The sequence below is a fragment of the Callionymus lyra genome, chromosome 17 (genome assembly GCF_982586985.1).
Source record: "Callionymus lyra chromosome 17, fCalLyr1.hap1.1, whole genome shotgun sequence".
In the NCBI taxonomy this organism is placed as follows: Eukaryota; Metazoa; Chordata; class Actinopteri; order Syngnathiformes; family Callionymidae; genus Callionymus; species Callionymus lyra.
Window position 1 is genome coordinate 5,200,378 of NC_141834.1, and position 26,332 is coordinate 5,226,709.

The following is a 26,332-nucleotide window of genomic DNA, read 5'->3' on the forward strand; positions in this document are numbered from 1 at the left end:
ACGTTTTAATGTCATTGTAATTATAAATTAAAACTTTATTTTGTTTCCAAACTACTCGCTATTTGAATTGTATTCATGGTCTATCATTACAATGGGAAATTTCTAAATACAAGTATCATCAATTATAAATAATGATTTAGAGATTCACAGATTTATGGCTATTTCAGAGACGTGACAACATCATTATAAGATTTATTTTTTACTTTTTTCTAGTTAAAAAAGTAAGATTTAATCCGAGCACGCCAAAACAAAAGATGAATAAATGTTTAAAATAAATGTTTTGTATGATTGAAATGACGGCAAATTTAAACTTGATGCAATCTTTGCTATCTTACAGTACCAGTACCTGTTAGTCTAGTAGTATTATAAAACAGTTAAACACACAGCCACGTGTCTTCTAATAAAACATAAGTATACCATAATTTCCCTACCAAGCACAAATAATCTAGTAACGTTTAAAAAACAAGTTATGTAAAAAGAAAAGTAGTTAGCTATGCTGTTAGCATTGAAGCTAATGTCATCAAATAATCTCTGGCTCAGATATAACTTTGTTGAATCCTCAAACCTATACGTTTTCTACTTTTTATTAAATTCTAAAGCATACATATGTCATTTGAAACATGTTTTTCACGCAGGTTAAAAGCTTAACTTTTTTTTTTTAATTGATATAGAAAGAATTACGGTTCTTACCGTGGACGCTAGATGTCGCCAAACACTCTTTGTAAAAATCATTCCGCTTCCAATTTCTAAACGTCTGTTAATCACGCGCTTTCTTCTTTTGCTTTTGATGCCAAAATAACAATAACAGTGAAGAAGCAACAGGTACATTTGTAAAACGATGAAGCGTACAATTCAGCTTCTTAAAAAAGGTGTCACAAATTGCTAACTTTAAAAGTAAATTTGAATCATTTTAAATGTTCAAACTCAAATTCTTGAAATCTTTTTATTATTTTGTGTCCAAATGATGTGACAACTATAAATCAGCATGTCTTCCAAGTTAAATAACCTTGTTTTTTTAAATACATTCTCTTCCAAACTGAAAGTGTTACAATGTGCATTAAATGAGTAAAAATAAGTATTTTCTTTGCTTTCTTACATTAATAATGTGTAAAAAAAAAAAAAAACTAATGGTTGCTACAAACAAATGTTGTTTGATCACACCATTCAATCCCTTCTGAGAAAAGCTGCGTCATATCAGTTTCCTGTTCAGACATTTCTGCTTTATAATTTGACGCCACGATTGACGAGCCGGTGCTCTCCCTCCCTCAACCCTCCGTCACTCAACATGTTTTTCAGTCACGGATAACACCGTGACATGACTCGTTTTACTTTCTTTACAGTAAAGACACGCACACTCTTCTAAGCAGGAGTCCAGACCACGCTTGAGTCACGTCACTTTATCTTCACACCAGTACAGATCATCACGGCTCAGTCTCAGCCCTTCAAACACCATCAGAAGTGACTCCTTCATGTAGTCGACCACTCAACAAGTCCTGTTGATCGTTGACCTCACACATGATGAATGTGTCATTATTTCCACTTACTAGTTTTATTTTAGTTCATACCGTGTAGGAGGAATTAAATTATTATTTATCGGCAAGCATTTATATTAAAGAAACGTTTCATTTCCCTGATTTGTTTTCCTCTTTTAGCCCACGTTGATTTCCTTGCGCGTGTTCAGTGAACAGACTCACTGTAAAAACACTGGTGACGACTGTCAGAGTCAGTTTAGAGAGATGCTGAGATGAAGAGATTAGGTCAGGTGTAGTAGAGCAGGGCGGGCGGCAGCTGTGGTGCGATAGTCGAGCTCTGCATGGTTGGTGTTCAGGTCCCTGACGTGCTGCGTAGGTGGACGCGTGTGACGCTGCCAGAGTGTTGCATGTATGCGACAGAAATGCACCTCGTCTCCGGCTGAACATCACCTTCTCGTATGCCCGACTTTGTCCTGGTCAAGTCTTTATTCCTTGATCTGCAATGGACAACATGTACTTAAGTCGTATTTTCAAATCAATTACTCTTCAACTTGAAGGAAAAATAATCATCAGTTCCAACATTTACCATCAGGTGAAGGATGACTTTTTTAACACTTGTGTTATATCAGGGTCAAAGTGACCCGAAAGCCAGATAACAAATGTGCTTGTGGTATCCCTTGTTTAACTCTGGGTCAAGGTCCTCCTTGGCTTCCATAAATACATATGCAGTGATGGAGGTCGTTCACATTGATCCAGAGACAACTGGATCACGGTTTGCACCTAAAAAGGAAAACACTAATTTCTGTTTTAACTCTAAATATATCATACTATTTATTTAAGGACTATAATTAATATTTTTATTGCACTTTTAATTCTATATGGTTAGGTCATCTTAGTTGAACAAGTTTTACATTTGTATAAATTACCTTGTTGTATGCATTTTGTTTGAATAAAAAATAGTAAATAGTTCATATTATTTTCAATTTTAAATTAAGAAATTCAAATACGTCTTCAAATATGACTTGAATTAACAGTAAGAGTTTAAGTGATATACAGTTTTTTCCTTTTTTTAAATCAACGCATGATCACCCATTTTGATCAGTTTTGTTACATCATATACTGTCAGACGACCCCTTAATTTAAGACGGCCCCTTAAGAAACATTGCAGTAGAATATTTATTTCAATAAAATAACACATATCTATATATCTTTTTGCCACTGATATTATTGATACAATCATGATTATAAACATTTATATTATTATTAATATTCGCAATATATCGCCAACAAAAATGTATATATGCAAAACTTGTTTCCTTTCTCAGTGACAGCAAGAATATAATGGCCATTTCAAACCATACATGAAGTAAATGTTCACCTCAGTGACGACGCCGGCTGCTATGGTGGAGCCAACATAGCGCAGCATGAACCGGCCCAGCTCCTTGTAGTCTTTGTACAGCTCTAATGACACCGGCCTCTGAGTCTGGATCTCCACGATGGCGTTCATCCCTTTGCTCAGACACCTGGTGACAAACAGACGTGTTGAACCAATGAAGGCTGATCCTGGTATGAAACACACAACTTTCCAAGATGCAAAACACACTTTGGCTTCTTTTTGAGAACTTCACCGCTGCTCTTGTGCAACACGCTGATGAGTTTCCGTATCGTGGCCGGCTCGCTGACCGTCTGGTAATGCAACAACACCTGTAACACACACACACAACAGATTAAAGATTAGTTGTGTTGCTGCATGTTTGTCCACTTCCTTGTTTTAATGAAGGAGCAACAATGTAATACATCATTTCTAAAGCTGGATACACTTTATGTACATTTCTGTAAAGTGAAAATTAGTTTTAGTTGAATGTTTTAATTAAACTTTCTAATTTAACAAAATCCAAGTTAAATAAGCAAAAGTCTGACTCACTGGAAAACCTTGTGTTATTGGAACGTCAATGTTGAAGAGCAGGACTCGGGCTCTGAATCGAGTACAAGCCCTGATGGGCTCTTTAGGATCACAGAAGACGCATCCCACGCTGAAAGAGAGAGAGAGACGATAAACGACAATATCCAAACACTGTTTATGAATGACCAATAGAAAGAGAGAAAAAAATAAAGGCTCTACTTGATCTTGATGATGTCCATGCCGGTGACTGTGAGGCTGACATGATCTCCTGCCGCAGCCCAATCCAGAGGCGAGTCATGTAGCGTGATACCTGCGAGATCAAACAGCAGCAGTCAAAAGGACGTGTCGGTAATGTACCACTAGGGGGCACTGTTGATCACATCTCCATTTAGTCTCTGTATAGTTGCATGCTCAAACCATGTAAAAAGGCATTAATTACCAGGAAGGAAAATCAATTTAGTTATTAATCACACTTGTATTTTCTAAGTTTGGCATCAACATGTTTGTTATAAAAACTCTTAATAAATATAATTATGAACGTGTTATAAATTATGAGATTTAAACTGTGTCACGCCCACACCACTATCTTTTTTTCCATTACTCGTATACGTCATCTTACTTTTTTTTTTTTAGGTATTTAGTGTTAAATGCTCCTACATCTTCTATTTGTCTACAATATTTGGGAATAATGCCTACTGTCCTGTCTGAGAAGAGAAGCTGCAACTCTGACAATCAAAACAAAGGAGGCAAAAAGAAAGCCTAATCCAGACAATGAAGAAATGATACATTCCTAGGGAATATAATTTAAGATTTATGGCTCATTTTGCAGAACGAACTTAATAAAGTGCTATATTTGGCTTAATTATAAAATTAAAAGCCCCTGAAACGAGCATGAAATAGGTCATTTTATAGTTAATAAATGTTATGTATATAAAACGTACAGAATAATACAAAGAAATGTAAATATAAAAAGGTTAAATTCTATATACAGTTAATGTGAAATATATTTAGATTGACCTTTAATTGAAGTGTCAATAATGTGAGTTGTTTTAATAGAAGAAAGTCAATTCAAAAATGAGGTGAAGACGTTAAACACCTGGACTCAAGTGAGTTTCCAGTTTTATGAGAAAAGTATTCATATTTTAAGAATTCCATTAATATGTTTATTTACTGTATATACAAGTTGTTTTAGAGAAAGTAAAAAAAAAGGACTGTGTCTGTGTCATGACAGGACGTGTGCTCAGAGCATAAGGGTCATGAGCACTTTCGAGAAGTTATCGCTTCACTTTTCCTTTGCAAATGTGTCAAGAGTTTCCATCTTCAATGAATCACAGACCTTTCACTGTGCAAGTCTCATTTGGAGGCATTGCCAAGATCTTCTCTCCCGTCTGTATGTAGCCGGCTTCGATCTTCCCGGTGACGCAGAAGCCAGAGCCCTGGTCTGAAGGAGGCAAGTTAGCATCATCAAAAGTGCAAGAATACCTTCTTTTTTTTTACCTTTAAACACATCTGACACACACAGTCTAAAAGGCTTCTCCACGGACCTCACAGGAGACTTGAAGGCGTCTGGGAAAATAAAATGGAAGAAAATAATGATGTAAACACTTCTCTAGCAGGAGATGAGTAACACTTGGCAGCACTTGTTAGTCAGAATTATGTTTATAATGTTCTTAGGAGCAACAAAAAATAGTCGCGTTAGCTCGTCAGAATCAGCTGAGTGTTTCTATGTTTTAACGTTTGTTTTTAGATCATTATTTTTATAATAGGTTTAATTTGATATGTTCACTTTTATCAGTTGGATTCTTCATGTTTTGACAATTTAGTTCAAATCTATGTTCATTTTAAGGTTAGAATCAGATATTTGTACTTTTCTTTATTTGTGTTCACTGAGTTGTTTCGCTATGCCTACAGTAAAAGTATAAGCTAAATGATTTACAATAACAAAACTTAAATTCAAAAGACTATATGATCTCCATGTTTTCCATTGTAACTTCATAAGAGATCAGATGAACAAAAAACAACAGTAACCGCTGACAAACAACAATTGTCTAATAATATATTATTATGTATCACTTCGACACATAAGGCCCAGCCTGATGAAGCCGTCAACTCGTTTTAAGTGGCCGATCGGATAGTTAAAATAAGGTAGATAGGTAAAATTAAAGTACATTAATGTTCATGTTGGACGAGAAGTCGCAAGTGTTTAAGTTAAGGTATGGAAATATGAGTGTCAAAAATTAGAAAAAGACTTTACAAGAGTAAGAGTACAGTGGTCCCTCGTCTTATCGCGGTTCACCTTTCACTCCTGATATTTGTTCTAATATATAGTAGCAAGCTGAAGGCAGGAATTTTTCACATAGTTGCAAACACTGATTTATCTGTACAGTCGATCAAAACGTATCTAAGGAACTTAGCGGGAGGAGTAATTATCAAACCCAACTTACTGGTGCCAACAAAACAGTGAACTACAATGATTTCCTTCAACTCACTGCTATTTCTAGTGAGTACTTATTAGTTGTTACGCTTAAAATTTAAATTTGATGTCTGTTGCCATGTCAAAAGTGATCACCAGCTGTGAATGGATGGCTGGGAAACAAAGCATTATGGAAGCTGATGAGCTCCATGTTACAGAGAAGGTTGTTGGGAGGGACGACACCTCATAACATTTTGAGATGAAGTTTAAAAGAATGTTGTTACATAAACAAGTGAAATATTAACTACTTCTTGGATTTAACATAACCACTGAAATAGAGAAGGAACTACTGTAATCAAAATCAGAATAATTTTCCTATTAAAAGGTGTTTTGGATAATATTCATTTAGTTAGGCATGCAACCTTTATTAATAAAATATTTTGGCCCTTGTGTGATTGAGTTAGAGACCCCTGGTATAAAGGCTGCTGAAGCATGTGGAGTATATCCTATTTATTTATTTATTTTTAAAAAAGGCCTCATGTCAGGTGCAACTTTAGTAATTACCGATTTGTTCCAGCAGACTGGGGCCTGAGAACCATGAGGTGAGCTGTGAGACAGAACTTCTGGTGGTGAGGTTTTCCCCTGACAACCCACTGGTGGGGATGAAGTAAACATCAGACTCCTGGAAGTAGCAGAATAGCACAAATTGTAAACGTGGCCTAATACTGTAACCGACTATAACCAAAAAAATGTAATTGATGTGATCAGTGCAAGACACTAGAAATACAGTTCAGATGTTACAGTAGAAAATAGGCTACAAAACATCCATCTCCAAGTTATAATTAACACAAATCAGACTTGTACAATTATTGTTCATTGATTGAACAATCCAGAAAAGTATTAGGATGAAATTTGTTTAGGTTTATCCTTTACTGACCTTGAACCCAGCTTGCTTGAGAAAATTACCCAGTTTAGATGTGATGTCTTGGAAGCGATCCTGTTGCCAATTCACCTGCAAGTGTCAAAGATAAATCATTAAAGGGTGAGCAATATCTTATAGTTTATTTTTATTAAATACATGAACACGCTTAACATCTCTATTTGTGATTTCAATCTTTTAATGAAAGGCACCTACAGAAAAAAGAGCAACAAAAGGAAATACGTTTTTATGTTTCACTCCTTTATCTTATCTTTGAGCATCAAGCACACATTGTCTTTTCTGATAATGAGTCACAGAAAAAAATGGTATCCATTAATGGTATCTATGTAGATTGATGCTCTTATCGTTTTCGATTTGAATGTTGCATTTGTTGGAGGTCTGACCTGGTCCATCTTGTTGACAGCTACAGCCAGTTGAGTGACGCCAAGAGATCGCACCAACAAGGCGTGTTCACGGGTTTGACCGCCTGACTCGAAGCCGGCTTCAAACTCCCCCCTGCTGGCGTCCACCACCATCACGGCCACATCAGCCTGTACGCAAAACAAGGATTTTTAAGGCACAGTCAAATATGATTATCATAAGAAAGAGTTTCACTTTAAAAAAGGACAAGGGCTTGTGGTTTTTGAGTCAATATTTTTTCTTTTTGTATACAAGTTTGACGTCAATTAAATGCTTAAATATCAGATTTACAGTCCATTTTGTTTGCATAAACTGCATTAAAACAGCAAACCATTTACATTAAACCATGTATGCATCACTTTTTAGACTTTTAATGTTTCTATGAGCTGTTTATTTAGGGATTGTGCCTTGGTCAACCAAAACGCTGTTTCTCCCCAAGTTTGTTGTGAATAATGTTTGTTCTCAGAAGAGCTATTTTTGTCTGCTGATCCTACCTTGATCCCATCATTCTTCCTTTATTGTGGTTGTTGTGTTTCCCAATGAAGGTTTAGTTAGAGCTTTCAGAATAGTCACAAGTGCATAGAATTCTGAAAATGGTTAAAACCAACTGTACTATTTTATCTTGGAGTTCTTATAGTGTAAGAAATAACCGACATTGTAAGTAAGTAAGTAAGTAATTTTTATTTGTATAGCGCTTTTCCAGACCAGTGTCACAAAGCGCCTAAGCAATCAAAACAATACTTTAAAGGGCAAGATAAAACTGATAACACAACAGGAGTTCCAGAAAATCAAGGAAAAGCCTGAACAAATAAAAACATCTTAAGATGTTTCTTGAAGGAGTCAGTAGATCCATCAAGCGCAAAGAGAGAGGAAGATCGTTCCAAAGTTTAGGAGCAACAGCCTGGAAGGATTTTTCTCCTCTGGTCCTGAATCATGTGCGAGCAACCATAAGTAGATTCTGATCCACAGACCTCAGAGCCCGAGCTGGGGTGTAAGGCTGGATCAGATCAGTGATGTAAGGAGGAGCTTGACCATGAATAGAACTGAAAGTAAGAACCAGAATTTTAAAGTTGATCCTGAGAGAAACTGGAAGCCAGTGAATAGTTTTAAGGATCGGAGAAATGTGAGTTATTCTAGTGGAGCGGGTCAGAATTCTCGCTGCAGAGCTGAGTTCTGAATCAACTGCAGGCGAGACAGCTCCTTCTTGTTAAGACATGAAAACAAACTGTTACAATAGTCCAGGCGAGAAGACACAAACACATGGAAAACAAGCTCCAGATCATGTTGTGACAACATTTTCCTAAATTTAGAGATTTTTCTCAGTTGAAGAAAACAGTTTCTGGTCAGTTTCCTGCACTGTTGAACTAGAGACATGTCTTTATCAAATACAACACCCAGGTTTCTCAGGCTCAGTTTGACAGACTGACCTAAGTCACCCAAGTACTGACTCAACCCTGGAACCTTCATCAGGAGCAATCACCAGAGTTTCTGTGTCACATAACCACAATTTTTTGAAAGTCAAACGTTCATTGTAAAAACTGATAATGACACAAGATCTCAATGTACTGCAGGGGTGTCAAACTAAAAAAAACGTAAGGCGACAAAAATCTTTAGTTGCGGGCCAAACAAAATATACAGTATATTCACCAGGATGTCGAATTCTGATTGTGATTATTCTTGGAGGTATGATATATCTAAATGATCTTACTTGTCCTACTTTACCAAACACTCACCAAGTAAATCCATTTTCTTCAACATCAATTTTATTTTAATTGAAGGTTTCTGTTTAATTGTTAACATCCACAATCTCTGTTCCTTATAGTATCTTAAAAAAATGTCATCTTTAAAGCTCTTCAACATAAACTGCTTTGATTAGAGCAAACCATCCAAATGACGTGACTTTGATAGGTGCACATTGGACTTTATCTTCTTATACTATGAAATATATACACAGACAATTATTTTAGATTTGCAAATGCAGCAACTCTTGTTATAAGTTCAGTAATAAAGAAATAAAAGAAATAAACAAGTCTCTAAATGATGCAGGAGATTCTCTAGAAGAGTCATAAAGTGTAATGTAAAGAGAAACTACATGTGCGCCCCAAAACAGACACACCCAATTAAGCGACAACACCCGCAGACACCAACAGACAAACCTGGATGTAACCACAAATTGAGCTCAATCTTGTTCGACATTAAAATATGAAGGAACAGGAAATATGCTGCGACATGAGCCACAAGAGTCTGACAAAACTGTAGTTTGAACACAGCATCCACCCAAATCTCAGCTTGTTATCACTTCCTAGACAGAGCTCGATTATTTTTCCACCTTCTTCAAATTGATTTGTTCCTAATGAACTGCAGAATCTTTTTTTCTATACCTGTGCAGCTCCAGTGATCATGTTGGGAATAAAGTCCTTGTGTCCAGGCGCATCCATGAGGGTCACCACCTTTGAGTTCGTCTCAAACTTGGTCATTCCCACGTCCATCGTGACACCCCTGGAGAACACATTAGCAAAACTTTAAATTTGTGTCCGAATTCAAAACGCATTTAACAAACAAACATAAGTGTGGGCCGGACAGTGCCAAACTTTGAATTGTTTTATATGCTAATCAATCACTCAAGATTTTTTGTGGTTAAATGCTGGTTTTGTTTACTTTTGTTGTCTTCATTTTTGCTGTACGAGCGGGTGGGAAGTTAAAAGGAGCAATTCAGCCTAAAGGGTCAAAGAAAATGGCCTTGATATGATATGCGTTCATATTATTACTATTATATTATTATTAGTAATAGCAGCTGTAATGAATTAAAAGCTTTAATCACACCTGCTTTTTTTATACAATGAGTCACTTGGAGGCAAAACCTTGTTTTCAGTCTGCGTGGGTTAAGTGCAATTTCTAATTTAAATATTTAAATGAGTTTTGTACACAGACACATTTAGTGTGAAGTTTATGTGAAGGATATGATTCAGTAAAACCTGTTGGAAAGTTGCCTTTTGTGAGCCAAACATCCCGATTTTTATTCTCCTCACCTGTCCCTCTCCTCGCCAGTTTCATCAAGGACCCAAGCATAAGCAAAAGAGGCCTTCCCTGCCTTCTTGGACTCTTGCTCGTACTTGTGCATGGTACGCTTATTCACGTTGCCCAGTAGATACAGCAAGTGGCCCATCAGCGTGCTCTTCCCTGCATCCACATGGCCTGCAGAGAGGAATCAGGACGGAGAAACGGCTGAGATGGTGTATGATAAGGGAGGGGACATGAGATAAGGGGGAAGAAAGTGAGGACAAATGTGGCCCTGTGATAAGACAGGTAGGAAGGCTCAACTGAATAGAGGCGGCACAGATAAGCTGCAGACGACTACAGGGAAGCAACAGAAATACACAAGAGAAGTTGTGGTGTAGAAGTGGGAAGAAGGGTGGGAGGGACAACAGTGGGAATTATCTTGTGAAACTCCTTCCAACTGAGAATGATGCAAACCATTGTGCAATGTTATCCTGTTTTTGTTTTTTAACAATTATTGATGACCAAGTATTTTAGGTCTTATTCCTGACTTCACACAAACAAAAAAAGAAAACACATTTATTTGTCATTAGCACTTCCCTGTAGTCTAAAGCCAAAGGACTGAGGATATTGTGATATTTAAGGGAGAAAGACATGAAAGGATTGTTGTGTGTTGCTCTCACCAATAACCACCAAATTCAAAAGTGGTTTGCCTCCTTGTCTCTTCTCCAGCTCTTCTTTGATGTTGATGGTCTGCTTGGCTTTCCCGGATGAGCGTCCTGGAGTTGGAACCGACGTGGGGTCCTCTCCATTTGAGGACTTTGATGGAGTCTCTGGGCGCTTGGGTGTGCCGGCGTCCGTCACTGTAGTGTTCTCGGGGCTACCGCCGCGCCGCAGAGCAGCTCCGTTTTCCCCCACGCTGACACAAAGATTGTTCATCATTTTTAACGTGTTTGACAAGATTGTAATCAGTGTTATATAATGACTCGTGTTTCAGGCTGAAGTTTAAAAATTTAAATCTGACAAGAGAAAACAAACAACAAAAGCAACATCTAAAGGTGATTAACCTAAAACCGTTTCACACTATTATTTCATTCTTCTATTAATTATATTATTCTATTAATATTTGCAATATTTGTGAAAGTGATTATTTTGTTCAGAGGGAAGACAGTTGACGTGCTAAAGCCTAATGTCATGATAGAATCTCTGCATCCTCTGGGGGTTCCTATGGTTCATCTATGAGGGCAGACTCAAAAAACGAATATCTAAATCCTCTTCTGAGTGACTTACATGTTTCAAATGTTGATGGATAAACAGCATTTCTAGGTTATTTATTCCATATTCCGTAGAGTTGAATTTGTTCGGCAAAGACAAAACCTAGATCTCCGATGAACCTGTGCCTCTTGTGGCCTCGCTTACAGAGACACACTCTTAAGCAATAACATTTGAATATTGATGTGTGTGTGTATGTGTGTGTGAGTGAGTGAGTGGTACCTCGGGACATCAAAGCCCATTGTTGGCTTCTTGCCACAGACTGTCATTCGAGCGACTTTAGGTACAATCTCAGAATCCAATTTGCTGTCAGACACATTCCTGTTTTTAGCTAAAGGAAAGAAAGGTAATTATAGAACATGTTTTATTTTTAGCAACATTCTTCACAACCAATATCAGTGGAGGTGGTTGAAAACCAATCAAGTGACAATAATAAGACCCTAGCTGTCTGCAAGACTTTCACCGCCTCTTTAAAAGGCACTTAAGGAATGTAAATCTAAAAAGTCTAGAGCACATGTTTTAAACTTTCAGACCACCAGTCATTTAATGTGGATGCTTGACTTGAAACTTAACTAGATTCACATTCATGTTGATATGGTGACCTATAAATTCACCTTTGTTTAACCCTTGTGTTATCTCAGGGTCAAGGTGACCCAAAGGGCTGAAAACCAATGTATTTGTTTTTAACAAGGGTTAAGGTAAGATAAGGAATGTATATTATTGATGTAAACAATAATACACATACTTCCTATAGCAGGAAAACTGATTCCAAAGAAAGGTATTTAAGGGGATTTTTTGGGAACAGAGACAAACAAGATAGATTCTGAAGAAGACTGTAGTAACAACCTGACCCGTACCTTCCATTACACACAGTTTGGTATGTATACATTAAGTCGAGAATACTGCAGAAACAACATTGTAAAAAAAAGTCAGTGGCGACAAAGTGCAACACTGTCGGTACATGAAAGTGGGCCATCAGATGAAACACTCAAACTCAAATGGGAGCAAATGATGCAATTATCTGAAAAAAAAAATTGACAGCTTGATGAGCAGTTTATCACCAGATTCAAATAGTCAGTGCTTTGTCATCCTGATCCCGAATGGCCACCAGTTTAGTCATTTCAACTGAATGATTCATATAGATGTGACTGCACATCCAGGCAGATGCTTCTGGGTGTGTATCTGTGCATCATACTGACATCCTGGCATGGCAGGGTTTAATTTCAGAACCGCCTGTGTTCTCTTCAGAAAGTGATGCAGCAGTTTTGCGACTTGAAGACATAGTCATTACCCTTTAATCTGTTTTAAATGGTCCCATTACAAGCGCAAACTTAAATGCATCATCATCATGTACATCGAGAGCGAACATGATAGATTACAACAAACTCAACAAAAGTGGTTAGTTCTCAAAATGACTGGTTCTTAGACAGAAACATGTCATTCTGAAACACTGATGCCACATTATAGACACTTATCTCAGGAGTGTTTGTCAAATGTTTGCATTAACATTCAAAACTGATGAACTACATAAGTCCTAAAGCAAATAACTTTACCAAGTAGATTCAGTTAAACTACTTATGAATAACAATTAATAAAACACGTTTTTTAGGTTACGTTTCTATATGAACGCCACATGCATACAGTCGAAGAGATGCATGTGGCATGTGATCACATGTTTTGTCCAGATATATAAACATAGAAATGTTAAGTGAGGGAAATCATGATCATTGATGAACACAATGTTGATTAATCATGCCCATCATTAGGTCCTTCAGACAGACAGTTGTGCCACTGTATATTAGTTAGTACTTTAATACACATTTAATACTTTTAACACAACATGGCATATTATTATTTAGTTATCGGTTTCACGAGAAGGACGAGGAACCTTGCGATGTCTCTTCGTCCATCTTCCCAGAAAACAAAGAATGAAAATAATGTATTAAGCTCAACACATCGACTAAAAGATGTGAGGTTCAAAGTTACAAAAACTAAGTTTGTTTTGGTTTTCAATTTGAATTATTGAGAAAATACAAGTTTTAAGCTCCATCATTAGAAAAAAATCTACCTAAGTAGAAGCATTAATTTTATTTGACTAATCATGTTTAATTGCATAGAAATATAATTATCAGGATAAGTACACACAAAAGTACAACAACAAAAGTTGACGTTATTAAAATACTAAAAAGATGTACTGTTAAGATCATCTTTTTAGTATTTTACCTCTGTCAAATAACCTAGAGGCAAGTTTGTGGGAATCGAATGCTAGTATAACAGGTTTCTTATTCTGAAATATACACTATGATGAAGGCAAATATAATTTGTGTTGGGGGGGCAATGATGTGACACAAATGGGTCGACAGACTACTTAACAGTTAGCAGTTGATTTCATCCTCTTGGCCAAGTATGCTAAAACATGTTTGTATCTGATTTGATTACTGATTTCTGTCAGTGGGATCAGGATGTGTCAGGGGGTTCACATTAAAAACTAATTTAATTATTAGCAGTATATCTAGGTTTACCTGTACTGTAATAGCAAGGGAACAGCTCACAGGATAGACTTGGTTTTAGGGCAAAATGAAGCTACTTCATATCCTCGATTGAGCTAAAATGCTTTGGGGTCATGTCTCCAGGAACCACATCACAGGGAAAAGCAAATTATATTAACTCAAATAATAGGTCATTTGGAAAAAAAGAATAGTCAGGTTGAGTGTTGTACCTTAAACAAATTTCTTACCTTGACACACTATTTAGAATATGTGACAAGGGTAAATAAACATAACAAGTTTGATTTGTTTTTTTTTAAGGTTCTGCAGAAGCATAATTCCTTTAACACATTTTTAAAACTCTGATTCACTAAATTGGTACAACTAGCTTGCAATGTGACAAGCAATTTCGAAAAACGATAAAGGAAAAAAATACAGTGATAAAAATATATAGATTCAAGATTCAAAGCGTTTATTGTCATAGGTACTACGTACCATGAGATTTGAAAGAACTAAAATCTAAAAACACAAATATAGTGATGGAAGCCAAACGATAAACACATTTGGAATGAGATCATTATATTTACATCAATTAATTTTCTATAGCTCTAGAGTAGTGTCGAAGTTCTTTCGATCTCGGTCTTGACTTTGTCTCTACAGTCTATGGTTTTGGCGCCAATGGTCTAGGGTCTTAATGGTCCAGGGTCTTAATGGGCTCTGGATCTTAATGGCTTAAGGTCTTAATGGTCTAAGGTCTTAAGGTCTAAGAGCAGGCGGTTTGCAACCTTTTCCACTCAAAGTACCATTTGGACCCTTTTCCTACAGGAAAGAAAACGCTGATAGAAGCAAAACCCTTTTGACTTTTCTAATTCAATATCATTCCATATAATGTTAACTTCCTTGTTTGCCTTTATGCTTTATACAAACAAACTATAAATAAAATGTTAGTTAATTATAGTTCACCTAGAATTCAAAGTTCAAACAATTTCCCGAAGGAGACCTCCTGAGGGATCAATAAAGTTTTACCTTACCTTACTCATACTTTGTATCATCATCATCATCATTATTGTAGTATAACCATTACTATCATTTCAACAATGAAGAAAACTAAATAATAGGCTCCTTCAAAACAAAAGTATTTGCTATCAAACATAATTTATAATATAGAGGTCTGTTACTGACTGACTAAAATTATAGTTTACCAGGTCTTGTTTTTTTTGTTGTTTTTTTTTTTAGGTGTGACAAACTTGAAATTACTCTTTTGGTAAAACGAATGTACTATAACGCTCAGTGTTTTGCGTGTTACTGTTCCTTTAAGACTGAGACAGGTGAGTGAAGGGGGAGCGAGGAGTCAGAGTTCTGCGCTGATGATGTCGAGAAGAACTGATGTTTTCTTATGCTCTTATAATCTGCGAAGTTACGTCTTACAGTAAAAAAAAAATTGTTAAATAAAAAGTAGAGTGAAGGAGAGGCTATTTTCATACATCATTGGAAAAAACGGTATGATACATTTAAATAAAATTCCCACATATAAACTCAGTGAGCATCAGAGGGCTGCCGATACCCGGTATAGGGTCTTAATTGTCTAGGTCTAAAGTCTTGTCTTGGTGTGGACCTTCTTGTTATTGTTAAGGTCTTAATGGTCTAGATCTATGGACATGGTTTCAAAGGTCTTTTGCAGGGTTGCTCAAATATTTTTAGGTCGATGTAAACAGCTGGCTAATTCAATATCGCCTCCACGGAGATTGTTCTCTAGCATGTGTGGCAAAAGTTGACATGCCTTTGTACAGTTACAACAGTACACTCTTAAGACATTAGTTGACAGAATGTTGTCAAAATGAACAATTCTCTTCCTCAGTCAGTCTTGACTTGGTCTAACGACTCTCTGGTCCTGGTGCTATTTTATTAATAACTGAGGCTTTTTTTAACAACAACTCACCTTGACTGATCACTATTGATACTTAAATCCAGATCATCTTAGTTTATGTTTCAAGGTCAGACTAGTCTATCATCTTAGACTACCAGTGCAGACATGAACGTGTTATGAATGTATTTGGAATTTAAATGTTATTTCTTTAACGTCAAGAAATAATAGATTGTATTCTATCAAATTAGTTAATTGCAAGAGAAAATATTGACTAAAACCATTTGATACAAGCATCAGCAATAAATATGAAGAATTGTTATGGATTTTAATGAATGCAACCAAGATTTAAGAACAATAAAGTATTGATGTGGACTTGGAGCAACAAAAATTGAATCACTATTTATTAGACTATGCTGTTGCCTAATTAAAACCATCTCCATTTTCTCAGAACAAATTGTGGCAATTCTTGTGTAAATGATCAGGAAACATGCGGCCAGAATCCATTTTTTTGTATTATATTGTCTACACTTCTAATTCTAAGTACCTTATGTACTAATGTTACATAATACCAATTCCACTCATCAAGATGTATTGTAAGAACTGAAATCAAAGTAAGCAACCCTAAGTCAAACACACTATTTGTTTTTTTTTTTCTTATCTCCGTTACAGTTGCTAAGATTGGTTTAAAACGAGGGGTTTATGTTTTTTTGTTATCGATACCAAGCTGATTAGGAGTCATCGGTTACATTATCTTGCTCCTTAATGTAATGGAGTCACAAACAAAGTTCTATCCTTAGGGGAAACAGCCACATGAACCCTTATCATCTGCCCCAAGCTCAAAACTTTCAACCCACTTGCCTGTGACACTCTTAAGACTCTTAATAACTCTGCAAATAATCAACCTGGCAGATCTTATATTTCTTGATCCCCTGAAAGAAGTACCGACAGGAGACACCTGAGGAAACAACTATAGACCACAATCAGGATCTGATCGCCTCTTTAGAAAAGTTGTACTGGCAGGTAAACGGTTGGCCCGACCAACTATTCTCAGGTAAGGACCCTTGGTGTGGCTACGAGTGAGTCATTGAGCCTTGAGCCTGAGGGCCAACTGAGTACAGGATAAGAGGAGTCCGCCCAGGATATGCAAATATGAACCAACCCCCATTAAGATACACAAAACTGTTCATCTGAAATGAAAAAACAAGGGATGGCAGAGGTTAAAAGTAGAGGCATAATATAGTCTTTGCACTAGTGTGTGATTTATAACATGATTAAATAGTGACACCAAGCTATTGAGGGGCAAATCCTGGTTCTGTACAAAGGCGCCTTGGCAAGAACATTGAAAACATTGTAATATTGAGAGACGTTAGAATTTACTGAGAGATGTTGGTGTAGATAATATACAGTTGGTGTTCCTTCAATGCCAATTTTAGGTGAAACTTACAAATTCAGCATACAGTAACTAAAGAAAATATTTGTTACCAAATATTTGAATCCCAAAGAGTAAGGGATTCAGTAGTGGACGATCATGCCTTACATATGGTCCAGGCCAGCTACTGGAATAGTTAATCCAAGATATGGTAGAAGGGTGTCTTGTTTTTGAGGAAGCTGATTTTAATTTTACCATAAAATTTGAAATGTGTAAAGACAGTATCAAATGATAGAGAGTGGCTAGACATGGGAAAGTTAGCTGGTGGTTTTGACGACGAGGCTTTCGAGATGAGGTCATTTTCAAAGTGATGGGAAATTGTCATACATTTCTTAATAAATGTATTCAAAAAGCACAACTGCTAAGGATATCCAAGTCATTGTGTGGTACAAATGGTATTCAAATAGCATTCTTAATCTTCCCATTTGAGTTGGATTCAGACATAAAAGAAATGTACATTTACTACTGTGGTGCTACTTAAAAAGGCCTTTGACTTTCAATTGTAATTTGTGTAATTATGTTTTAGTCACATTTTTAAAACAATACTAAAAAAATGTAAAACAAAAGATGGCACTGTGATGAAATTGATTTTTTTAAGAATATTGCAGTATGGCAAAGTAGGTACGCTATCCAAGGCAAAATTCTTTAGTGCTTGCTGTGAGGGAAAAAAAAAAGTGTTCTAAAGAAATGGCACCCGCAGAAAACATTGTTGTGAAGTGCATGCATGTCTTGCAAAAAAAGCTGCGAGAAACAATTATTTGATGTGTCTAAGCTGTGAACATTAAGGGACGTGCTCAGATTTTCCTATGTAGGTGGTGTCAGAGACGACCTGATCTTGAGCAGAAGCGAGTTTGAGGTGACATTTCTGTTTAACTTCCTGCTTAACCCACACAGACGCTCTGCTTCATACAACATGGACCATGTGGTTGGACCCCATTTGTTGTTAATAAAAGCTATAGTCGAAGTAAAACAAATTGTCATTCGGTATCATTTTCATGTAGTTTATTCGTCGAAATGTCCGTTTCCCCAGTTTCAAAACGTATATTTCAGGATATGAACAATTTCCCAATGGAGACGTCCAGAAGGATCAATAAAGTTTTATCTATCTCCATCTATCAGCTAAACATATAAATCAGGGGGAGCTGGAGCCTCTCCAAGATGTTTAGGGAGGGAGGTTTAGGACCCTCTGAACAAGCCGCCAGCGTTTCGCAGAGCACACAATGACAAAGAACCCTTCATGCAAACCTTCACAGCTAGTGTTACCTCTGTATATTTTTGGGCTTTGAGGGAAAACCAATGGAAGCCCACGCAAACATGGTGATAACATGCACAATGAAAGGACATAGGTAAAGATGTACCTTCTAGCTAAAAGTGTATTTTAATAAGTACATTAGGTGGGCTAACATTATTAGAGTAGCTGCGCATTAAAATGCAAGTCACTAATTAATATTTGTTTCCCCAAGGATTTCTATTAGTGTTTACTTTGTTGTGCATACAATTCCGACAGGGTAACATAAGTGTACACAAATATTTTCTTCAATGAGGATAAACAATGACAAAGTCAAACAAGAGGCTTGCCCTTTCATGACAGCTAAATGTGGACAAGTCCATCTTTTTATTGTAGTTGTTTTTGTTCCAGTGCACCGGGATAAAGACACAGTGACATCCATGCCTTTTATTATATTCCTTTTCTTATATTGAGAACGTTATAATTAAACTAATATGAAATTTAACTAACGGGTTTTATTGTGGGGAATACAGATGAAGTCACAATAGTAGTTCACAGACAAAAAATCTTCTTATTTCTTATTTTTTATTAACTAAAATAGTATAATTTAAAACAGATCAGTATGTTCCAGTAGTTTAAAAGAAATACATTTTAGGTTTTTGTGAAATATCATTGTAAAATGATCGCATAACTAATTACAGAACAGTTCAACTAAGACTTTGTGTTTGCTTAAAAACCTGTTTCACCAGTCCTATTAAACCCCTTTCAGCCCTTATTTTCAATGTTCAGTAGTCTGTTTGACAGCCTCAGGGTCTTGTTCATACACCCTGCACCTGTATAAATGTGGCTACATTAATGCCAGAAGTTGAGTTCAAATTGAAACACAGGGAAATCCTTTGAAGAAATGATATCAGAAGTAATGTTTAAGAAATAAAGATGATTTGACAATATAATTTATTAACCACATGGTTATTCAAACAAGAAGAAAATTAAGACATTTTGTGAAACTTGTGACAAATGACACTGAGGACTAAAGTATATAAATATAAAATAAATGAACCCGAAGATAGAAATTTGCTACCGAGGTAATGCTCCTCAACTGAAGTCCTGCCTGGTTTAATGTTGCTGAATGTTAAAAAGAATCTAATTGTGGTAGATCTCATCACATCACACCGAAAAACCATTTGAATAAAAGCAGTGTGTTGCACTTCAAACAGAGTTATACTTAAGGGCCACTTTTAAGAAGAAAAAAACAATGAAAATGATGGAAAGTTTTGCAAATATGAATGACTCTTGCACTTACCTTTATGATTAACATCATTTTTAAAACCAGTCAATCACCTCTAATACATTTAAAATATATATTAGTAATTCTGTTCAATAACCTCCTTGCTATACAAAATGGTATCAGACTAATGACAGAATTGTTAAATGATTGAAAAAACCTTACGGAGGGGCGGGGGGGTAAAAACAACTGAATGACATTTGAACAGCAAATAAAAAGAAACAATCACCAACAACATAATAATCATTGAATAAATTAATCCCAATGGGATTATTATAACAATGAGTTTGACTAGTTTTAACAAGACGCCACTAACGCAAAATGAAAGTGTCAATTTGAATAAATGAAGATATATTGGAAGGGAAAACATTTACATATAAATAGAAACCAATATTTGAACAATTTCAAATACTCAAATAATAATAATGATGAGCAGGCCAGAGGACATGAGACTATAATTTTTTTTTTTTAATAAACACACTTCAAGACTACTTCTAAATGGCTATTAACTTTATCTGGTCCAAGAAGTACACTGCCTTTTTTTTTTAATGATACTAATTCTAAAAGTGTACCTTTTACTTGGGATAATTAGATTGTATTACTGTAGAGGAATTTACCACCCAAAACATTTTTTATATGGCAATGAAAATAGTGAAAGTTATTACTTCTATCTATCTAGATAACAAATTATCAATCGATATCCTTTAGATCCTGTTGTTCACATCTTAAATCAAACAAAATGACATTCACAATAATCTTTTAAAAGCAGCTTCTTTATTTCAAAATTACAAATGATATGACCATCCTATCTTTCTAAGATTTCGCACGCATCCACTTCATGGATATACTTCAAAATATATTGCAATGTTATTATGTTTAATAGCTTGTAATTGCAAAAAAGAAATCATTAAAACTGTTACTTTATATTAAAAGAAAAGAATACCTTTGTTACTTTAGTGTGTTTGTGTGTGTGTGGGTTCACTCATGGGAAAATCTCCAGGTGTTCTAAAACCCCACTATGATGTCAAAGACATGCAGCTGTAAACCAGCACAATGGTTAACTGATCCATATTCCAATAGCTGCAGCATCTGCAAGAATCTACCCTTTCTGCCACAGAAAGTGGGTTCGAAAATTTAGGCAGCTCTTACAGATATTCAAATCTTTATTCGATACTCATTGTATAAAAAGGCAAAAGCCTCATTAAAAAGCAAAAGGCTAGCAAAGCATATAAAAATAGTCATTTAAAAAAAATGTAATATTAAAGTATACATAAAAACAGTCAAGTTGAGAAAAGAAATGGTCTAATATTCAAGTTGCCAGAATTATCTTACCTACTCAACACTCTTATACTTCTATCATGCGTGTATAGTTAAGACTAAGCAAAGGAACATTATAAATACTGCTTTATGTGATAAGTAACGGCAGTAGTTTGGTCCACACCAACATAGAATCTGATTGTGTTTTCCTAAATATATTCTCATTCACCGTGTGAAAGCTTTCTTCTGATTAGCGCGGACAATGTCATCGGGTGATGGTGTGTCAAAGCTAAATGGTACAATTTTTCTCAGTTGTGAGTTTTCTCTAGAATCTTTGAGCAACTGCCAGAGAACGGCGAGGTGTCCGCTTCTCTTTGGAGAACCGTACGTCTTGTTTCTGGAGTGTTTGGGATGTTTACGTCTTTGAATTGACAATGTAATGGCGAATACAGATGGTTGTGCGAATACAGAGGAGTTGAAACCAAGAGGACTGGCTGAGTGTGGGGAGGAGAGTTTGTCACTCAGTTCAAGGGAGTCATTATTCTGAGCATGCTCCATGAGTTCACCAAGTGCAAGACTTCTATCAGAGTTTTCGTGTTTTGATTTAGGAAGGTTTGAAAGGTCATCTACTTTCAACTGATCCGCACACTCGGATTTTGTCAAAAGTGAGGAGAAACTTGTGTCTTTATGATCAATGAGAAAACCTGATGATGAAAGAATCTTGGTGAAGCCAGGTGGTTGCTTCTTTGAAATGGTTGACGAGTCTGTGCTATCAGTTGGAAACAAAGATAAAGAACGAGTGCCATGCTGAAGTGCCGTCTGAGAAAGTGAGCCACTCAAACTTTGGCAGGTGGGGGTTACCTTTTCTGAACTAATACCCGAGGACATGTGTGCATCAGTGTTTTTGTGTTGTAACGCAAGCTCTGACAGAGACAAGTGCTGCACAGATGCACTTAATCCTTGAGACCAAACAGTGGTGGGGTTACTTAGTGGATTATGGTAAACATCATCAAGACTTGAGTTTCTATGTGCATGTTGCTGGATAAGATCCGCTAAAGACGGGCTTCCCTTTGGATCAATGTTTGGTGCATTACTCCCATGACTTCCATTCCCAGTAGGAATACCTGATGTTCTGGGTACACTTGTGGACAAACTGCTAAGGGGAAGTGACAGTAGTGAGTTGTGTGAGGATAAAGAACTTAAAGATGTCATTGTTCCTGATAAGAGAGAGTTTTGATTAGTTAGAATCGATGACAAACATTTGTCGCTCTGGGTCAGGGTACTTAATGAGGGCAGGACTAATCCTTTCTCAAATACTCCTGCGCTTGAAGTCTTTTGCTCATGCGCTGACATTAGCTGTGCCAAACTAGCAGCACCTGGGTTTGCATTTGGACTTGGAGGACTAAGACCGCTAGAAACGGCACCCAAGTTGAGTCGAGAAAAGATGCCTTGTGAATGGGGCACACCGTGACTTGCGCATGTCAACAAATCAGATTGTCTGTTGGGTGTAATGTCTGAATTAGAGTGTGACAGGCAGGCTCCTTACCTTACAAAAGCCAATTGCAGTCGACGAGGAGGAGGGAAAATAGCAGACGAATGGTCCGATGAATCACATCATGAATAAAAAGGGAACAACAGAGAGAAGGCACTTTGTTAAACAGCTGCGTGTCTCTGATGCATCATCAGAAATGGAAAGTATGTTTCCTTCTTTCATACATAGTTATATATAATCATCTTTCTACATGTTAGATGCTAGCAGACCACTGAACACTTCCTGGAAAACCTTGCACTCTCAACAACAACAAGAAGAAGAAACCAGGTTAACAACAACACGTCAGTCTCAGCCTTCCAGGTCAATGCTATACAGCACATTGGTGTGATTACTTCAGGACGACTTCCATCCAGCTCCCTGATTTTTACTAGCAATTCATTAACATTCATCCTTTAACAGTGATTCAAATGAAAATAAAAATAATTGATTCCCTCAATATAGGGACTGTTTATATCTCTGAGAATTTTTTTTTTTTTTAATTTAATTTTTTTTTTCTCTGTTGTGTTTCCAGTTAAGTAGTATGACTTTAAGGACATCCCCTTGTTTGTTTACGTAAGCCATTTTGTTTTTTAACTTTATTTTCAGGCCACCTAGATTTGTAATCTATAACTCATAACTGACTATCATTGTAAGTCACTGTGGACCGTCTCTGCTCAAGGCACAAGGGGAAAGAAATAAGAATTCTGACAGATTTAAAATGACTCAAGGGCATTTATTATATATACTTAACTACCAGACCAACTCTTAAGCCATTAGATCTTGCTTTATTTTTAAGGCCCTTTTCCGATCTGATGCAGTCAAGCCATAGTAGATAGGATTTATAAACTTGTGTATGTAGCCCATTTTCAAAGATGCAGACATTCCTATACAACCATTTCAATATTTAGTAAGCAGTATTATTTTATACTATTTGGTCTTATGTTTTGGAATGAGTACTAAAAAGGTGGTTATAGTATACAATGGTACCGTAACTATCGACTTTGTTCTGAGGTGATTTATGAATAAAATATTTTGTTAAAGCATAAAATGTATCAAATAGATTTTTCAATTACATTAAAATAAAAGGCACTTGGACTGATTTGCCAAATTGATGGCCGCTATTGCTGTAAAGTAACTCAGAGCAAGGAAAAAGCAAAGCCACAAACAAATCTTCGAGGTTTGTGAAAGTCAAGGTACCACTAAATATTAACTGTAAAACCTACATTGAAGAACCAACACTAAACTAGAATGGTAATGAAATACAATCAATGCTTTTGCATGACTTTCATTGAAACATATAGATTGCTAATCATACATTTTTCATTTAAAAAAAAAAAAGGTTAATTGATTGAATCAATTCGTCAAGACAATGCATGTGCCAGGTACTACCCGTACCTCTCTCTGTTGTAGCAGCTTGTTTAGTTCTTTGTGGAAGCTGTGTGCTCTCCTGATTCACTCTCAGCATAGATGGCGGCTCCACAACAGTAGTCTTGGTCACCGGTGCCGTCTTGGGATCTTCAGATAAAACTGCATCCAATGCTTTTTGTGGATCATACTCAGATTTGATGGCGGCTTCAGTTAGAACTGAATCAGGTACCGTCACTCCCAGTACTGCTCGCATTTGATCCAGACATGAATAAAGCTTAGCTGAACAAAAAAAAAAAATGTAAGTTGGAAATTTGCGGGGAAACCAGAAATACTTTGAGATAAGGGTTATTATAAGGCGATGGAATGGGATAATAGTGTTTACCTTGATCAAGAGGGTTGAGATTGGGGTTGACGGTAGGTGACATTGTTATATCTTCCTCTTCACATTCTTCCTCCTCTAAGGGCTCTTCCTTTGGTGCTTGCCTTTCTTGTCGTGAGTAGATAAATTGATTTGCTGTACAAGAGAAAACAACATTCCCCAATTACAAAGAGGACTTAACAGCTGATTGACTAAACTTACACAAAATAATTGGCATCTAAATTAAGAGCTATAACTGTTAAAACTCTCTTTCAGCTTCTTAAATGTATTAATAAAACCCATTTAAACAAATACACTTGAACATATATTTTATTAACAGATTGACAAGAGCATTATGATAGAAATGCCGACCTGTTGCTGGCGATATGCAGTAGTCATCATCCACAGACTGACCATACATGTCGTCATCTTCGAAATCTTCAATGGAAAAACATGAAAAGAAAGTTTATTAAATATACATTTTATTTTCTATATACGGATACATTTCCGGCAACACTCGTTTCATTGAAAATAAATAATCAGCAAATGATTTCTATTCCTCAAATCTCTCTTTCTTTACTATTTAATTCATAAACAATAAGCAGCTACGATTATTGATAAATACGGGTGCACAGTTTCAAAGTTAGCACCTGGAGGTTAGCCAATATTAGCCAATTCCGTACAATTACTTATAAGTTAGTCTAAATATTGTATTACTTTGTTTAATACGCTGGTGCCAAAAGTGTTACGGTATATGATACCTTGCGTTTCAATGAGGAGCAGGAAGAGCTAAAGTTAGCCACAAGTACAGTCAATAACAATCACACTTAGCATAGCAGCTAACAAGCTTAGCATACGCGGCCTTGTTATTACTGCTTTTAACGATCCTATACAGCCATGTTCCGTGATATACCTTCGTCGTAGTTGTAACCTCGGACATTTCTGTGCCGAGACATTTTGTTAACGTTTCTTGTTTCAGGTGGAAGAGTCAAATATTTCAGTCAACAAGCTGATACATGTGGCTCAACACCAAGCAGCCATGGCTGCAGCAGCTGTTCCGTGCGCGCGTCTCCTTCTGACACGTCATAGAGACGGCCGTTTTTTATTTTACATTTTTAATATCGTTCACATTTTCATTTGAACGTGCTGTTCACTTTTACTGTTAGGAAAGTATACATTTTATATAATCGAAACATTTTTCTAAAGCTTTGTAGCGTTTCAGTAGATGATGCACTTCCTGTTTCGTTCAACCGATTGGATTAATATCAAAATAAAATCGAAAGTTTTATATGTGTATGTTTTGAAATTATAATCCATCCATATCTTCTATTCATTCTCCTCTCAGCCAAAAGCTTTCTTGTTCTTTTTGAAGAGAACAACTATAAAAAGTAGTCTTCTATCAATAGTCATAATAACTTGTGGCACTTTTTATATTATGTACATTTTAAAAATATATTTTTGCCTCTTCAAACTCCACCATGACCATATTAAATCTCAATTTCATATAGTGGAGATGGAATGAGCTTTTTGGAAAAATAATGATATTCAGAAGACATTTTTATATGACATGAGTCTGTTTTTATCAGGAAAATATTTGTTTTAAAGGAGTCTCAAATACGTATATAAGTTACAGCGTTATTGCACAACGTTTTCGTTTGATCCAACCGAACAAGAATGGCCCCAGCATTTGTCTAATTATAATCCTTCCGCTGCTTTTGTATAATATAGGATTGTGTTAACAAGGGGGGTTTTGCATGTGGACATATTACCATGTTTTCATATTTTTTGTGGTTGTTACAGAGGCCAAGCCATCTGGCTCACCTTGCATATGTGCACACACATTCATAAACATACACAATTAATGACATCATTAACTGGTTGTACTGATGCAAGCAAAAATCTGCAAGTTTACAGTAACTTAAATATGTATATTCCATTACCTATACAGTGTTATTTGTTTTTAGAAGAAGTAAGTTTAAATCAGTCAGTGCGGTTCAATTCCCTTGAATCTCTACTGTGTATTAAATAAGCTCAACTTGGTTGAGAATGAAGTGTGTGATGTTTTGATAGTATAAATTGCCATCTGTCTGTTTGTACGTGGGTGGAGGTTTCCCTGCGTAGATTCCA

General features: G+C 36.2%; 1 protein-coding gene across 3 annotated transcripts; it reads right to left on the reverse strand.

The window, feature by feature from the left end:
* Nucleotides 1-930: 930 nt before the first annotated feature.
* Nucleotides 931-25,265, reverse strand: hbs1l (HBS1-like translational GTPase). Of its 3 annotated transcripts, XM_087812062.1 has the most exons (18): nucleotides 25,119-25,265; nucleotides 24,578-24,643; nucleotides 24,230-24,361; nucleotides 23,875-24,126; nucleotides 11,619-11,727; nucleotides 10,808-11,043; nucleotides 10,157-10,322; nucleotides 9,509-9,626; nucleotides 7,112-7,258; nucleotides 6,726-6,800; nucleotides 6,353-6,470; nucleotides 4,873-4,941; nucleotides 4,712-4,816; nucleotides 3,595-3,685; nucleotides 3,397-3,505; nucleotides 3,076-3,176; nucleotides 2,851-2,995; nucleotides 931-1,969 (listed from the first exon to the last, which is right to left on the reverse strand). In XM_087812062.1, the coding sequence occupies exons 1-18, from the start codon at nucleotides 25,159-25,161 to the stop codon at nucleotides 1,958-1,960; spliced, it is 2,094 nt and encodes a 697-aa protein (XP_087668188.1). In that variant the 5' UTR covers nucleotides 25,162-25,265; the 3' UTR covers nucleotides 931-1,957. The 3 variants fall into 3 exon arrangements, with proteins under 3 accessions (XP_087668188.1, XP_087668190.1, XP_087668189.1); XM_087812064.1 differs by lacking the exons at nucleotides 23,875-24,126; nucleotides 24,230-24,361; nucleotides 24,578-24,643; nucleotides 25,119-25,265 and adding an exon at nucleotides 22,495-22,568; XM_087812063.1 differs by lacking the exons at nucleotides 931-1,969; nucleotides 2,851-2,995; nucleotides 3,076-3,176; ... (9 more) ...; nucleotides 10,808-11,043; nucleotides 11,619-11,727 and adding an exon at nucleotides 20,446-22,489.
* Nucleotides 25,266-26,332: the final 1,067 nt, after the last annotated feature.

Excerpts from the sequence above, each read along its gene's own strand:
- hbs1l (XM_087812062.1), bottom strand. The coding sequence starts at position 25,161 with ATGTCTCGGCACAGAAATGTCCGAGGTTACAACTACGACGAAG. Across the intron at positions 10,323-10,807 it reads TTTGAATTTGGTGGTTATTG|GCCATGTGGATGCAGGGAAG; the intron begins GTGAGAGCAACA and ends TCCTCTCTGCAG. Across the intron at positions 4,942-6,352 it reads CAGTCTGCTGGAACAAATCG|ACGCCTTCAAGTCTCCTGTG; the intron begins GTAATTACTAAA and ends TTATTTTCCCAG.